Here is a 14,284-nt window from a genome sequence, read left to right as displayed (position 1 = left end):
CAGATTAGGTAGCAACTGAGAGGGCTCAGGAGGAGTCAGCTGCCTAGGTAACCATAAAGAGGGCAGCCTAGGAATCTGAGAGGGCAGCCCTGTTAGACAGAAAGAGTCAGCTATAGAAATTGGCAACGAAGAAGGAACAGATAGCAGCAAAAAAAGAGAGGGTAGCAGATGAGGAGGAGCTGGGAGAGATTGTTTGGATGATGCAATCAACTTTAGAGCTTCAAATGGAGGCAGAAGCAGAATTGAAAGTTAGGAAGGAGCAAGTCTACAAGCTACAAGTGGAGCTGAATGAGTTGAGGGTGTGGACGGCCACTACGCCAAGGACGTGCCCCTCTGTTTAGTATCTATACATTGATGTAATTAGGTGTTTATTTTGAGTTTTTTTGTATTGTTGTCCAGAGACAACTTTTCTTTGGGGGGGATGATGTTGTCAATAAATTCTATATTGTAGCCGACGGCAGAATAGTATCTGAAAGGGCACATGACAGTTGAGTCACCCCTTCGGAAAGGTATATCTACACCATCCGAAATGGACTTTTGACCATTAGCATTGTAATTTGCATATTGCGTATATGAATAAAGTATTTGTTTTGTTTTATATCTTGCTATACTACATGCGATAAGTATCCTTTTACCTTGTACAGTAAACACTCCCGAGCCTGAAAACCCTTTGTATGAAGATGATTGGAGGGTGAAAACCATTCGATTTCCAAGCATGTTGAAAATGAAAAACCTCTTGTCTATATGGGTGATTCCACTTGGGAATCGCATTGGTGCTGACTGCAAGGTTTCCCAAATTTTTGGAGTTTGGCCATTGCTGGATTTCAGAGAGTTATCGGTAAATTAGATTTAGGTCAGTTGCAGAATTTTAATTTCACACATATTTTACACTGCTACATTAAATCTAGTGTTGTTAGATTGATACCATTTTATCTTTCAAGCTATTTTTATTAATTCTATTAAAGTCGTACATTTGCCATGTCATTTTCTATTTGCACATCATAGGTGATAAAAGTAAATTCATTATTCTTGAACAAGTAGACAGAGGGGCACTAATATTTGGAGATACCAAGAAAGAAAAAAGGAAAAGGGTCTATTAGTCTCTACATTGTAAAAACAAAAACTGATAACATGCTATATGTTAAAGGGTATAAATAGAATCTCCTAAGTACAATTATGTGATCAAGGACACACTATCACATTTCTTCCTAGAGGATGAGAAATCAAGAAAGACGGTGAATTGATAGTTGATGCACATGCAACATGTAATAATCTCTACATCCTAAAGGAAATCAACAGCCAAAGATGTTGCATAAGACAAGAAGAAGAGAGTTTTTCGCATAGAGGTACTTGCCAATATTCTAAAAGAATATGCCTCGGAACGCAAGAAACCCTTCTAGTTAGGGAGATTGGCAATTCTTTGAAATCTTGAATTGCAGGTCAGAGTACAAAGATTTAGAAACATCCCAACTTTTTGACATTAAATGCTCGGCCACATGACAACTTAAGGGGATGATTTAGGCCAACCAAAAACTTTGGGCCATGACTCGAGTACCAAACACAAGGATCCAAAATTTCAAATATAGGGTAACACCTGCCAAGTGCTATCTTGCAAAGTGCCCTGCCATGTGCCAACAAAGTGCTAGCCTGCCAAGTGCCATCCTACCAGATGCCAATTTGCCAAGTAGCAACTTGTCAAGCACCAACTTGTTAGGTGTTAACTTGTCAAGTACCAACCTATTTGTCCAAACTTGCCATGTTGCAACTTCCAAGGTACCAGCCTACAAAGTGCCACTATGGTGGGTCAATGACTCATGGCGACCATTGGTGGGTACAAAAAGGATGACATGGAAGAGAATATCACTGCATCTATCTTGTCAGCCACATTCGGAGTACTATTCCACTCAGCAACATTACCATTCCAGTCACTCACAGTGTCATCGTCACCTCCATGATACCAACAAGAAAATGTTTCACCTTCACATGTGAGAGCACTGGCACAAACCAAGGATGTTTCACCTTTATGGATGGTAGCATTGAAGGTGTCATAGTCACAACCATTAAAGATACTATGGTTAGGGAAAGTAAAGGTGACATCATAACTGTAAGTACTACCATCACAAGAGCCTTCATCCAGTGAGCTCATGATAGATGCAGTAGTTGTGTGATCAGAGGGTACCAAAAGAGAGTGAATGCTCAAAGTTTTGCCATTATAATAAATGTATTCCATCATTTAAGTTGCAATGAACTTAAGTTCTATCAGCATCCTCAATAATGGAGGATCAATTGTAATTGGGCAACGTCCTCAATGTAACTTCAAAATTTCATAGTTTAGAAACTTTTAGATTAGGTCATATGGATCTGCAACTGGAAGTTTCCTTTCTAGTTCTTTCCTACCAATATGCTCCCATGAACTAGGACCAATGTACCTTTATATTAATCAATCAAAAATAATAATTAACCATGTATAATAATATTAATGTATTATTAACAATATATAATAATACTTTATTAATATAGTAATAACTAATAACAAAATTAAAAATACTAAAAAAATATTAAATAAACGCAATGCAGCTATTATACATTTATACATTTATTATGTTATATTTATTTGATACATTATATATAATTAAATATAGTTCTATAAGCGACTACCTAACCAGTTGCAACCCCAGAGAGTCGTTTCTCTCCTCATCCGCCTATATGGATATATAGGGGGGGATCAGATTTAAATGAGGGTGGTCAGCAATTAAGGATTAGAAAACAAGGAAAAGACATGGAGTCGAGGAGTCAGCCTAACACTAATACTATTTAGCAGTTGGCAGATATAAAATACAGTCATCATTTATTACTCAAACTAATCTGCAATTTCGGGAGTTCATTCAGTCAGCAGCTTTAAGACCGATGGTTTACATCTTCAAATCAGCATTTTATGTACATAATTGATAATACAATAAGCAGCATCTTAAAAGGTTCGTTAAATAATTTGTGGTGCCACATAGACACTGCCATATATGCTTGTTTCAAGTCCATTTATGAATTTTGTTTTTCATAAGTCTGATTTGCAAAAGAATCAAACGAGCAGGTTATAAACTTTGTAATATATGAACTTGCAAAAGGCTACTAGAAATATTGAGAAAAGATGAGCAACCTGAGCAAATATCATCAATTATCTATACATACTAGAGAAATATATAATCCTCAAATAAGCAATTACAATGGTTTAGAACTGTTTGTAATAATGGTCATGTCAGAGAATTAATCAATTAGCAATCTGTTTGACAAAAAAGTCCGTATATCAAACCATCGAAAAGACAAGTGAAAGAGCATAAATTGAAAGATGACAGCGAGGGTAATTACGAGTAACAAGCTGCATGGGTATGATTCAAGGCCAAGGAAATGAAAGCAAAAGTTGCTTCTAGAGCAATCTGACATTGAAGAGTTCATTGCTGTGATCTTCCATCTATGGAGTTTATGCAAAGTTAAAAAACAAGAATTTCATAGAGTAAGTGAGAGAAGTTGAAGTAACTGTCTCAATATCCCAAGCTAAACGGACAAGGGGCATTACACCAAGATACCAAAGTGATTGTCTAGATTTCACAGCAATTCAAAAAGAAATATTTTGTTTGCTAGTACTTGGGAGTAATCAACCAATCATAAAGAAGTGGCACTACAGCTCTGTTGAATTTTCCCTGAATTGACACAAACAATGTTTTGATCTCCTGCTTTCAGTGGTTGTACAGCCCTCTGAAATATTTTCTTTATAATGGTTAGAGAAAGTGGAAAACAACAAAGGAATGACGATGCACCTAAAATTCAATAAAACCTGACAAGTATACATATTATAAAATATAAACCTCAATCATTAGTACTGCTTCAGCAGTTCCTGCAAGCAATAAGTCTAACTTGGACATCTTCATTTGTTCAACTGTTGGATTAATCACGAACTGATCTTCTACAAGGCCAACCCGCACACCTGCAACAGTTTGGGATATTGGCACTTCGGACAACGCTCTGTAAAATACATGCAAATAGCTGCTATAAGCATTCAATCTCAATTAAATCTATTTTCCTCTTTCAACATAGTAAAAGATGCCTATAAAACTCAGTATCCACCTGTTTGATGGATCAATGAAAACAATCACAAAAACCAGCAAATATAAAAATGCAATAAAAAACTAAAATGGAAGTTACAGTGCAACTGCAGCAGCTGTAATTGCAATTGAATCAGGAGAGTGCAAACCGTCATAGCTCAAAACCTGTACATGCAAAAATATGAGGAAATAAAAATCAATTTATAATTGTTGTTGCAGTAAAACTATAATACAACCATCTTAGACATCCAAAAGCACGAATGTTGAAGAAACTAGCATAGAAAAATGCTTTTTTACAATGTTCAGAAAATAGTATTACTATTAGTCTTTGGATTAATACAATTATTGCCATAACCCTGCCAACACAACCCAGCTCACCCTAGTCACTTACCCCATATCAGTAGTTTCAGTCTTTTACATGCCATTCATTTTATCTTGGTAACTTGGATAAAAATGCCACAAAATATTTCCATTATCAATACAACAGACGTGCAGACTGAAAAGAAAATCAAACCAAGCAGAATGAAGAAATTAGGGAGAAGCAGCAAGTTCTACATCACACGGAGTTGAAATTGCTTGAGGAAAAGCAATTTCAGGAAGGGCACTCTATAATGTCCCCTTCCTTAATTAGTTCAACATGATGGAACTGTTAGCCTAATCAATTGATTTCCTTAAGCTAATGAGTGGGGTTAGGGAATCTTGGAGACAGTATCAGGAGCAGTTCCATGTTCAAATAGTTATGATAAGCATATTGCTCTTTCCCCGGGCTTTTTCAGGTTGATTCTCCCACACTTACTATTTTTAGTCAGTTATGGGCACTGACAGTGTTAGTTGGCATACTTACTATTTTTGTTTTGTTGGTGGGTTAAGTTTTTATGATTACCTCTACTTTTCATATAGTCTCAAGCCTTTAAATTAAATAATGATAAGTTATAAATTAAGAAAATTAAATTGAAGATTTAAGTTTTAACATTATAGTTATTTAAAGCAAGGCAGTTATTAAGTGTACTATTTTAAATATATGAGCCCTTCAGTATAATGAGACTTTGAAGAAATAAAAAGAAACAACTTTATTTATTATGGTTTCCTTGGAGAGAGTATAAATGAGACTTGTTGGCTCTCATTTTGGGCATATTGAGCTTTAATTTTGATCTTGCATCTGCTTTGGAGGAGATTGCTTTTTCATCTTTGGATTGTGAGGATGAAAACCCTTGTAAGAAACATTCTCTACATTGTTGAGAGGCTAAGTCACGAGGTTTAAATATGAACTCGAATGCAGCAACAATCAAGTTCAGATGAAATTTGACAACTGTAATGTCCCCTTTTTAGCATTCATAGCATGATGTTGTTGTTAGCCTATTTCCCCACGGTCCTGTAGGCTAACCAGGACATTAAAGGGGCCTAGAGGCTATTTGGCCTAGTTAGTTTCAGTTGCAGGTCTTTTTGAGGGGTTTTGAGGCAACTTTGGGCATACTTACTATTTATAGTAAATCATCTTGGATATGGTCGGACATCCAGTGGCAGCAGTATGTCGATGTTAATTGTTTAAAATCAGCAAGAAGACTTGTTTATCATTGATAAGATTTGTTATGCATTGATAAAGCTATTTTATAAAGTTAAATTTAAATATTTAACTTTATTAATGCATAGACTATAGTTTGTGAAAAATATTTAAATTAAAAGAGTCCCCTTTATTTTATAACACATTGGAGACATAAGTTACATAAAGGGAGTGATGTTTTATCCCACATTGAGAAAACGAAGGATTGAGCTCTTGTGAGAACATTATAAAAGAAAGGGAAGAGCTTCTTTTTAGTATGGTTGGAAATATCAAAGAAATTGAAAAATTTTCTGGAGATTATGTCTCAATAGTTTGAAGGACGAAATCCCTTGAAGCTGAAAATCTTGACGCCATTGAAAAATATGGTCTTGAGATTCAACAGGGTAGCAGTCTGAAAAAGCAGATACGAAAAAGCAATCTGTAAAAGCAGTTCAAAAAAGCGAATCCGAAAAAGCAGTCGAAAAAGCAAATCGGAAAAAGCAAAGCAGAAGAGGCAGCATTGTAGAAAATTATTACAGCCATCTACAATCAAGTTCTTCACTTCTCATTTGGCATATTTTCTGAGAATTGTAGGTTTTCAGCTGAGTACAAAATATAGCATCAGCACTTCACTATTTTCATATTGTACTTGTCTTTGTTTGCCATTTGGCATTATTGGTATCAAAGGAAGGCAAGGATTTTGCAATTGAAAGAGCATTGTAATTTTTAGACTATCTATATTGCAAACCTAGAGTTTGATGATCAACTTATTAGTTTGCATGCCAATTGTTTGACAAAATGTCAATTGGCTGTAAGTTCTCTTTTTGACATAAACAATGTCATAATTTTGCATACTAAGTGTTTATATTAATGTCACTTGGTTGTAAGTGCATAATGCCATCTTAGGTTGCATCCAAAGTATTTGTTATAATCACTAGTTTCTGTAGCTGCATATTGTAAGTAGTTTAAGTCACATATTTGTATTGAATATTGCCAAAATTAGTTGCACATTCATGTTAGGTCATTGTTTAGACAAATCGGGAGTCTTTGTAAGCATTCTCTTTGATGCAAATCGAAACAAGAGTTATTGCAGCAACTTGAAAAGTTATATCAGTCATATGACCCCTTGTATGCAAAGTGTTTGACAAAATTCCTTGAGCTTTCATCAGCATTTTTGAGGGCAGATTTGAGGAGGGTCGTTACAGTGGTATCAGAACTTGCTTGCAAAGTGTTTGATGAAATGTCAAACCACTGAAGTATAAAGATTTTTGGTGTTTGAAGAAGTTATAACCTATTGGAGTTATTACAACCACGGGAATAAATTGAAAAATAAATTTGACATTAAATATACCTATATATTAATTTGAATCTTGTTACATCTATGTTACATCCCAATTTTTGACCTAATTTAAAATATGGCCGTTGAGGTTCACATGAAGTCAGTTGGCAGTTTAATTTGTTATAATCTTGCAAAATGGTAAGATGGTTGGTTGTTATAATTTCAAGTGAAGATAACAAGCTAGTTGATCATTTATCACGAATTCATGGAATTGAGAAGATGGTTAACCGTTATGATTATTTATGATTAAATAATTTATTATGATAATATAATTTAATTATGGAGAATTTCCTTGTAGAAAACACATCGAAGGGGTGGAAGCATTTTCAGAAAAGAATTAGGCACAGGAGCATCACCATCACTGGGCAGATGGGTTGAGAACCTAGTGACTTGAAACAGGATACATCTGTGTGACGCACATGAGCTATTTAAATAAATAATTTGAGAAACATAAATAATTGAGTTAAAATATAAAACGTACCTTAAAGGATTTAATTTGATCTTTCTCCTTATTATTATAATAGATATATTTATATACGTGCATATAAATATAAAAATGATATGACACTATTTTATTATAATAATTTAATGAAGTGATGTCACCTTGTTAATATATTTACATGTACATATATAAATATAAGATTATAATAATATTCAAAATATAATAACATTTGAATTATAATATTCGAATTATAATCTTCCAACTCTATTCTTTTATTTTTAATATTCTTTGCTTTTAACCGATTAAAACACTTGGCATGATAAATCAATTTGATACTTGAAAATTCAAATTGCCAATAATCTTTCCAACTCTTTCTTCCAACCTTTGATTTATCTTTTCTCTTTTTGTTTTAAATCGAATCAATAATTGGAATTCGAATGGACTTCTTGAAACTAATAGAAGCCAAGAAGTCACGGCTTGTTCTTTTTATAGATGCTGTGAGAGGAGTCAGGGGAAGATGATCCACATACCGGCTACATTTTTATTTCTCCTGCTTTCCCTTAACACCCGACTTCATATTGATTTCTTGTGTCGATTCTCTACTAGTTCCAATTTGCAATTTACATTCATAAGTATCATCGTTCTGCACTCCCTTTTGGTACCCTACCATTAACGATTTATACTCTGAGCAAATAGAACTATATCTGCCCTTGCCGTGCAAGTAATCCGGCTAAGAATCGGAGGTAGTATGCATTGAAGGTGACATCTCTAGCAATTGGAAAGAGTCGAGCAAATTTCAAGATTATCAAAGCATTCTGAAATCCTTGTCAGGTCATGAGTTACCATTCTATAATGTTTGATTCCAATAGCAGCTGGCTAGGTATGGAAATCTCTTGCTTGTGATCATGCTATTTCCTTTACTAGCTGAGTAATTCCTGTAAATTATGATGAAATATCTTAACTTTCATGGTTTTCAAAATCATAATAAAGAGTGTTGAATTGTATCTCTTAAAGAAGTGTTTCCTAGGTGTAATAAACCCGAATGAAATATTTTGTTTGGAAATCAGAATTCGTTAATATTTTCAATTGGATTCAAGAACACAATTTTCTGGTCACAGTTGTGATAAGTATACTAAGCAGCGAATCTTTGCATAGAGTAGATTTCAGCAAGTTTCAATATTATCATGATGATATCTTGTTTGAATTTTATAGATTGAACTTCTTTAATTAGCCTTGTTCATGGCAGGTGATAACCAAGTAACCATAGTATGGATCCTTATGTCACTGGATATTAGAATTAAACATTCAATTTTGAAATCTTTAAAGAACATAATCATGTAATCATAGATTGTGAAATGTTGGATGTATGTTATCTTCTTGAATAATTGACAGAGCCGTCTGCTCTGAGAATTCTGAACACCTGGGACTCACCCGACTATGTAGCTAAGGACATGGTTGATGAGGTGAGAGAAAAGAATCTGCAATAACATGAAAAATGTCAGTTATGACATAACAATGTTATCATTTTTAATATGAATTATTTAATAGCTCATGCATGATCCTGTTAATTGTACCTCCTGCTGTCAAATTGAATGGTGTGTTTAAATACCAGGATGCTCAGTAGATGACAGATGTTCTAAGTCCAATTTCGGGTAGGGAGGGCCTTTCTCGTTGGAGATTGTGAGGGGATAAGTTTGGGTCCGAGGTTGGGTGGTTAAGCCCCTGACAATGTTTCACCTCTCCCCAAGTTGTCGGACATACAACAGACAAAGATAAGCTATACATTCAATTGTTTGATAGAAACAAGTAATATCACTTTTATGATGTATATGCAAGAAGGTAAGATTAATGGAGTTATTTCATTGTTATAGATATTTTACACCTAGATGCGAGAGATAGATTTATGGATTGTTTTTCCTTTATATGAATATCGAATATGAGCATATTTTCTAATCTTGAGTTATTGCCACAGTTAAGTAATCGAAAGGAAAGGAATGATACAGTGGTATCAGAAACCCTAATTGAATCAGTGGTATCAGATGCCCTAACTAAATTAGTGGTATTGGATGCCCTAAGTGATACAGTGGTATCAGAAGCCCTAAATGATCCAATGGTAATCGATGCCCTAATTGATATAGTGGTTTGTGATGCCCTAATTTTATATAGTGGTTTTTAATTTGGGTGATTGCAGAAGCCTTCTTACAATGATTTATCAGTTCAAATTCCCTCGTATGTGAATTTAAATTTCTATAGTAAATTCCTTGATGGTATTTTAAGTTCTAGTTAAGAAAATTTTATCCAACTGATTTTAACGGTAAATCTCATTCATATGAACATGGCTGATATAACTATCTTCCTATGAAATTGAAGTAATAGTTGTATTTCTTTGAGTATGTTAATTGTTAATTAAGACCAGCGAAAATTGGTTGTTACAAATATTTAAAATATATAAATAATAAAATCATCAAATTGTCAAAATAATTTAAATTTTAAAATAGATTTGATATACCATTATGAAATAATATATAATATCATATTACATATACATAATTACATATATTAAAGTAAAATTATTAACAAACAAAGCTATATAATTAATTTTTAATACATTTTAACAAGTTTTAAAACTATTAAAACATGAATGTGTTCAATTTTTTTTTTAATTAATATATAAATAACAATGTTAAGTTTTTAAAAATTAAATAATAATTATATTTTAAGCTTGCAAAGGATGGCAAAATACCATCATTAGCTTCAAATATATTTATTATTTAATATCTATTTCAATGAACATTAGCAAGGTTCAGGAAAAATCATTTCTTGTCATTTTTGACAAAATCGAAAGCATCTCCAATGATTGGGCCATTCATCATGGTGTCTTTCATGTGCAAATAAGATAAGATAAGATAATGATATTAATGTCCAACAAGAGACCAACAAGGGTCTATGGGACTTAAAGATACAATAGTACAGAGAAGAAAAACAGACCAGCAGGAGCACCAAACAGCATCCAAGGAAACAAGCACTAAAAAGGAAAGCAAGAAAAAGGGAAACAACCAAAAGAAAGAGAAAAGGACTATCAGTCCTTTCTTGGTACACAAAAGTCTCGCACAGAGGGATAAGGCCCAAAACGAGCAAGGGGCAGGGCCCGGCTCTATCTTTGCCTCTGTGTAGCAGTGGGGATAAGGTGTTGTTGTCTAAGGAACCCATGCCGAGGTATGACCAATCTGGTGTGTCCGGAGATTAGCGAATGTGATCGTTTCCTACCCCTAGAAGTGGGCATCGATAGAAATAAGTCAATAATGAGCTGATCCAAGGTCTGGTTCTAAGGGAACAAGAGATGTAAAGTGTGATCTCTAAGCTGGGAGGTCTCCCAAAGGTAGAGCGCTAAACACCGTTGATTCGAGTAACTAAAAAAGGCCAAGAGGGATCTGCAATCTCTGAATAGGCAATGGAATCTGCCTAGATGGGGTACCTGAAGATAAAATGGGTCTCCATTTCTGTCTCAACTATGGTGCAAAGGCGGCACACACGTTCCTCTCTAGTTAGGTGGTGATCAATCTAGCAACGAAGTCGGTGGGATCCAACACTAAAAGATGAAGCGAAGGGTATGACACCAACAACAACTCAAGCAAGAGGGACAAACAATAATACCATCGCAGATCTCCAAGAAGTGCTTTGAGTAAAAGGCCATCCAAGGGCGTAAACCGCTAAGAGGGCAGAAAAAATCTATTTATTTTTTGTCTAAAGCTTTCCTTGTGTAGAGAAACACTATATATTTTTGTGTTTATTCAATTTATGTCTAATACTTTCATCCTATGGCAAAAACCTATTTAATTTTGCATGTATTCATTTATGTCTAAGATTCACAGCAGCTTTTGATTCTGACGCTCATTCATCTCAACCCAAAATTTGCATACATTCCTCTTTACAGCTTGTTGGGTGGATATTATGCAACTAACAGTTTATTAAAATTTAGTCGCCAAATAGGGATACCAACCACAACATGTGAGACAAAGTCTCTTGTACCTTAAAGGGAAGGCTCCCCCTTCTGATCGTTCCTTGGATCAACTCAAGATGAGCAAGAAGTCAAGAAATATTGTAAAGAGGTTTTACCGATATTCTTTCCTCTTATTTCAAGAAAGAATCCACTTACTCGTGAAGGGAGTAATGGGCAAGATTGATCGCTATAACTATGCTTCTAATAGTTCTAAATAGTGATACCGATACCAAACACTAGCTCAAAGATTGATTGAAAGTGTACTGGCTTAGATCTATGTCTAGTAATTCTAATCATAGAGAAAAATCTCTACCATTGGGGTGCAAAGACTTCTAGAACTAGATGATTTCTAAGCTATAATTCTAATAAATTGCATGAATACAAGATACTAATAGAATCCATAATCGCAGCTTCTAGTTTATACTACCACAATTGTTTCCAGTCACAACTTCGAATTCAATTGCTTCCTATACTCACTATGTTCTAAAACACTTACAAAATTACCATGAATAAAAGACGATAAACCCAAATTGCAGTTATTGCTTATAATTTGATTCTACCACATTTGCTTCTAGACACAACTTCAAAACAAAATGCTCTTTGCATTCACTTTTCTTTTCAAAATAGCACTACGCAATCACAATCACGCTTGACAAATTTGGTAGAGCTCTCTTGCATATATCAAAGATGATATTTACAATGAGGAGCACTACTTTATATAGGGAAAGCAGTGAGAGAAAGGAGAAAAAGGTGGGAGAAACTCAACCACCTTGACTAAGTCAAACTAAGAAAGAAGATTTCTTGGATTACATGACTGAAAGTCTGTGTACTTGGATTACATGTAATCTATCTTTTGAAACTTCAAAGCGGAAAATGCTAAAAACTTAAAGAAAATGATGGAGAACGTTGAATCAATCTCAAAGATTGTAAAGAAAAACCTTATATTTGGTGATACAATCATGGAGCATTGAAAGGTCCGGAATTTTCATCTTATTTGAAATGGCATCAACCTTGACTCTGTTTGGTGGATATTTTGCAACTAACAGTTTGTCAAAATTCAATCACAAAATAGGTAGACCATTCACACCGTATGAGACAGAGTCTCTCCTACATTTAAGGGAATGCTCCCCCTTCTCACCATTCCTTGGATCAACTCAAGGTAAACAAGAAGTTGGGAGATTTTTGAAAGGGTGTTACTAATATCCTTTCCTCTAAACTTTCAGAAAAGAATCCACTTAGTCACAGAGCAAGTAATGGGCAAGATAAAATCTCTAACCATACTTCTATCTAATAGCTAGAAATGGTGATACCGATAAACCAACACCAACTCAAAGGTTGATTGAAAGCATACCGGTTTGTCTCTAAGTCCTGTTTAATTTATTCTATAAGAATAACCATTACCATTGGGGCACAAAGACTTCCAGAAGTAGGGAATTCTAACTATTTTTGTGAATTGAGAAAGTAATACAAGCTACAACCAAAGCTTCTAGTCTATGTAACACAACAATTGCTCATAGTCAAAGCTTTGGCTTTGACTGCTTCTTAACTCTTTATACTCAATCATTTAAACATACAACAATAACATGAATCAAAGATAACAGATGCAAACTACAACCAAAGCTTCAAATTTGCATTATTAAAATTGTACTCAATCAAAGTTTTAGCTCCAATTGCTCCTTTGTATTCACTTTGCATCAAAAATAGTCAATCAAAGTTTTAGCTCCAATTGCTTCTTTGTATTCTCAATATCAAAGAATTTGATGATGGACGAATACATCACCTATATGTATAGATGCAGCATATTATTACAATAATAGATAGTTTCTATTATCTCTGTTTAGTATCTAATGGTTATCTATTGTAATCTTCTGTAAATATTATAATGTTTCTAATATTTAGTTATTTGTTTCTAGAATAGAATGTTTCTATTCTTTACGATCGTTTCTTAAGGAAACACTATTCAATCTCTTGTATAAATTTTGTTTCTTAAGGAAACATCGTTCAGTCTCTTGTATAAATCAATCTCTTGATCCCTGTTAGTAACAAGCAAATATTTTCCAATTACTTCGTAATATGGTATCAGAGCCAATACTCTAATTTTTTTCATAAATTAATTATAATTTCTTGGTTGAAATTATCTACCTTCTATTTTCAAAATTATTTACATGCATATTTGCTTCCAACTCTCTCTATAATCTGATTAGGGTTTCCGTTCTGAGAGATTTGAATCCACCAACTTCAAGTTCGGTTCTACAACCCATCTCTGTCCAAATCCGTCTATTTTTTCTACACATTTTTGCCATCTTTTGTCGATTTTTTGCAGCAAGGACGTTTTTCTTCAAAACCCTAATTTTTGTAACCAATCAAAAAAAATTATAGATTCTTGGTGGCCTTTTGAGATCTCAACAAGGTTGTATGTTTTTTCTAGATGCCTCAATTTTTGTGTCTCAATTTTCAAGCCAGTGGATCCAAAGACCGACGGTACATTCTTTCTAGGTTTTACAAGCTCTCTTCTGGGTCACCCTTCAATTTTTCTAGGTCTTTTGTTTTTTTCCTTGAAGAATGTGTCTTCACAGATTTTCACACTTTTTCACTAAAAAACATGCTATGTCATCTCTAACTAATATTTTGCTCGAGGAAAATTAGGAGTTCAACGGTTACAATTATGGCATGTGGAAACAAAGGATGCAATCCATCTTCGATTATCACGACAACGATAAGGTGGCTCTGGTTCACTACAGTCTTCTCAACAGAGGTACTCTGCTCTAGCTTTTGAAGCCTCCGAGAAAAAGAACATTCAATGCAACTATTGCCACAAGTATGGGCACATGAAGGTTGAATGTCGGAAGCACTTAGCTGCCCTATC

The 14,284-nt window shown here is 34.3% G+C and overlaps 1 protein-coding gene across 1 annotated transcript in view; it reads right to left on the bottom strand.

Annotated features, from left to right (window-relative positions):
• The window catches only part of LOC149569630 (putative polyribonucleotide nucleotidyltransferase 1, chloroplastic), a 316,486-nt gene that overhangs the window by 230,938 nt on the left and 71,264 nt on the right, over nucleotides 1-14,284 (bottom strand). Inside the window, exons 6-7 of the mRNA XM_089822341.1 lie at nucleotides 4,198-4,262; nucleotides 3,861-4,017 (exon numbers count right to left, since the gene is read on the bottom strand). Of these exons, the coding sequence (XP_089678467.1) occupies nucleotides 3,861-4,017; nucleotides 4,198-4,262 (222 nt within the window). The remainder of the gene's footprint in view (nucleotides 1-3,860; nucleotides 4,018-4,197; nucleotides 4,263-14,284) is intronic.

This window comes from Cupressus sempervirens, chromosome 3, assembly GCF_028749045.1.
Source record: "Cupressus sempervirens isolate cs-2001-9-10 chromosome 3, ASM2874904v1, whole genome shotgun sequence".
Classification (NCBI taxonomy): domain Eukaryota; kingdom Viridiplantae; phylum Streptophyta; class Pinopsida; order Cupressales; family Cupressaceae; genus Cupressus; species Cupressus sempervirens.
Note: the sequence above shows the minus strand (reverse complement) of the source record. Positions and strands in the feature narration are given on the sequence as shown.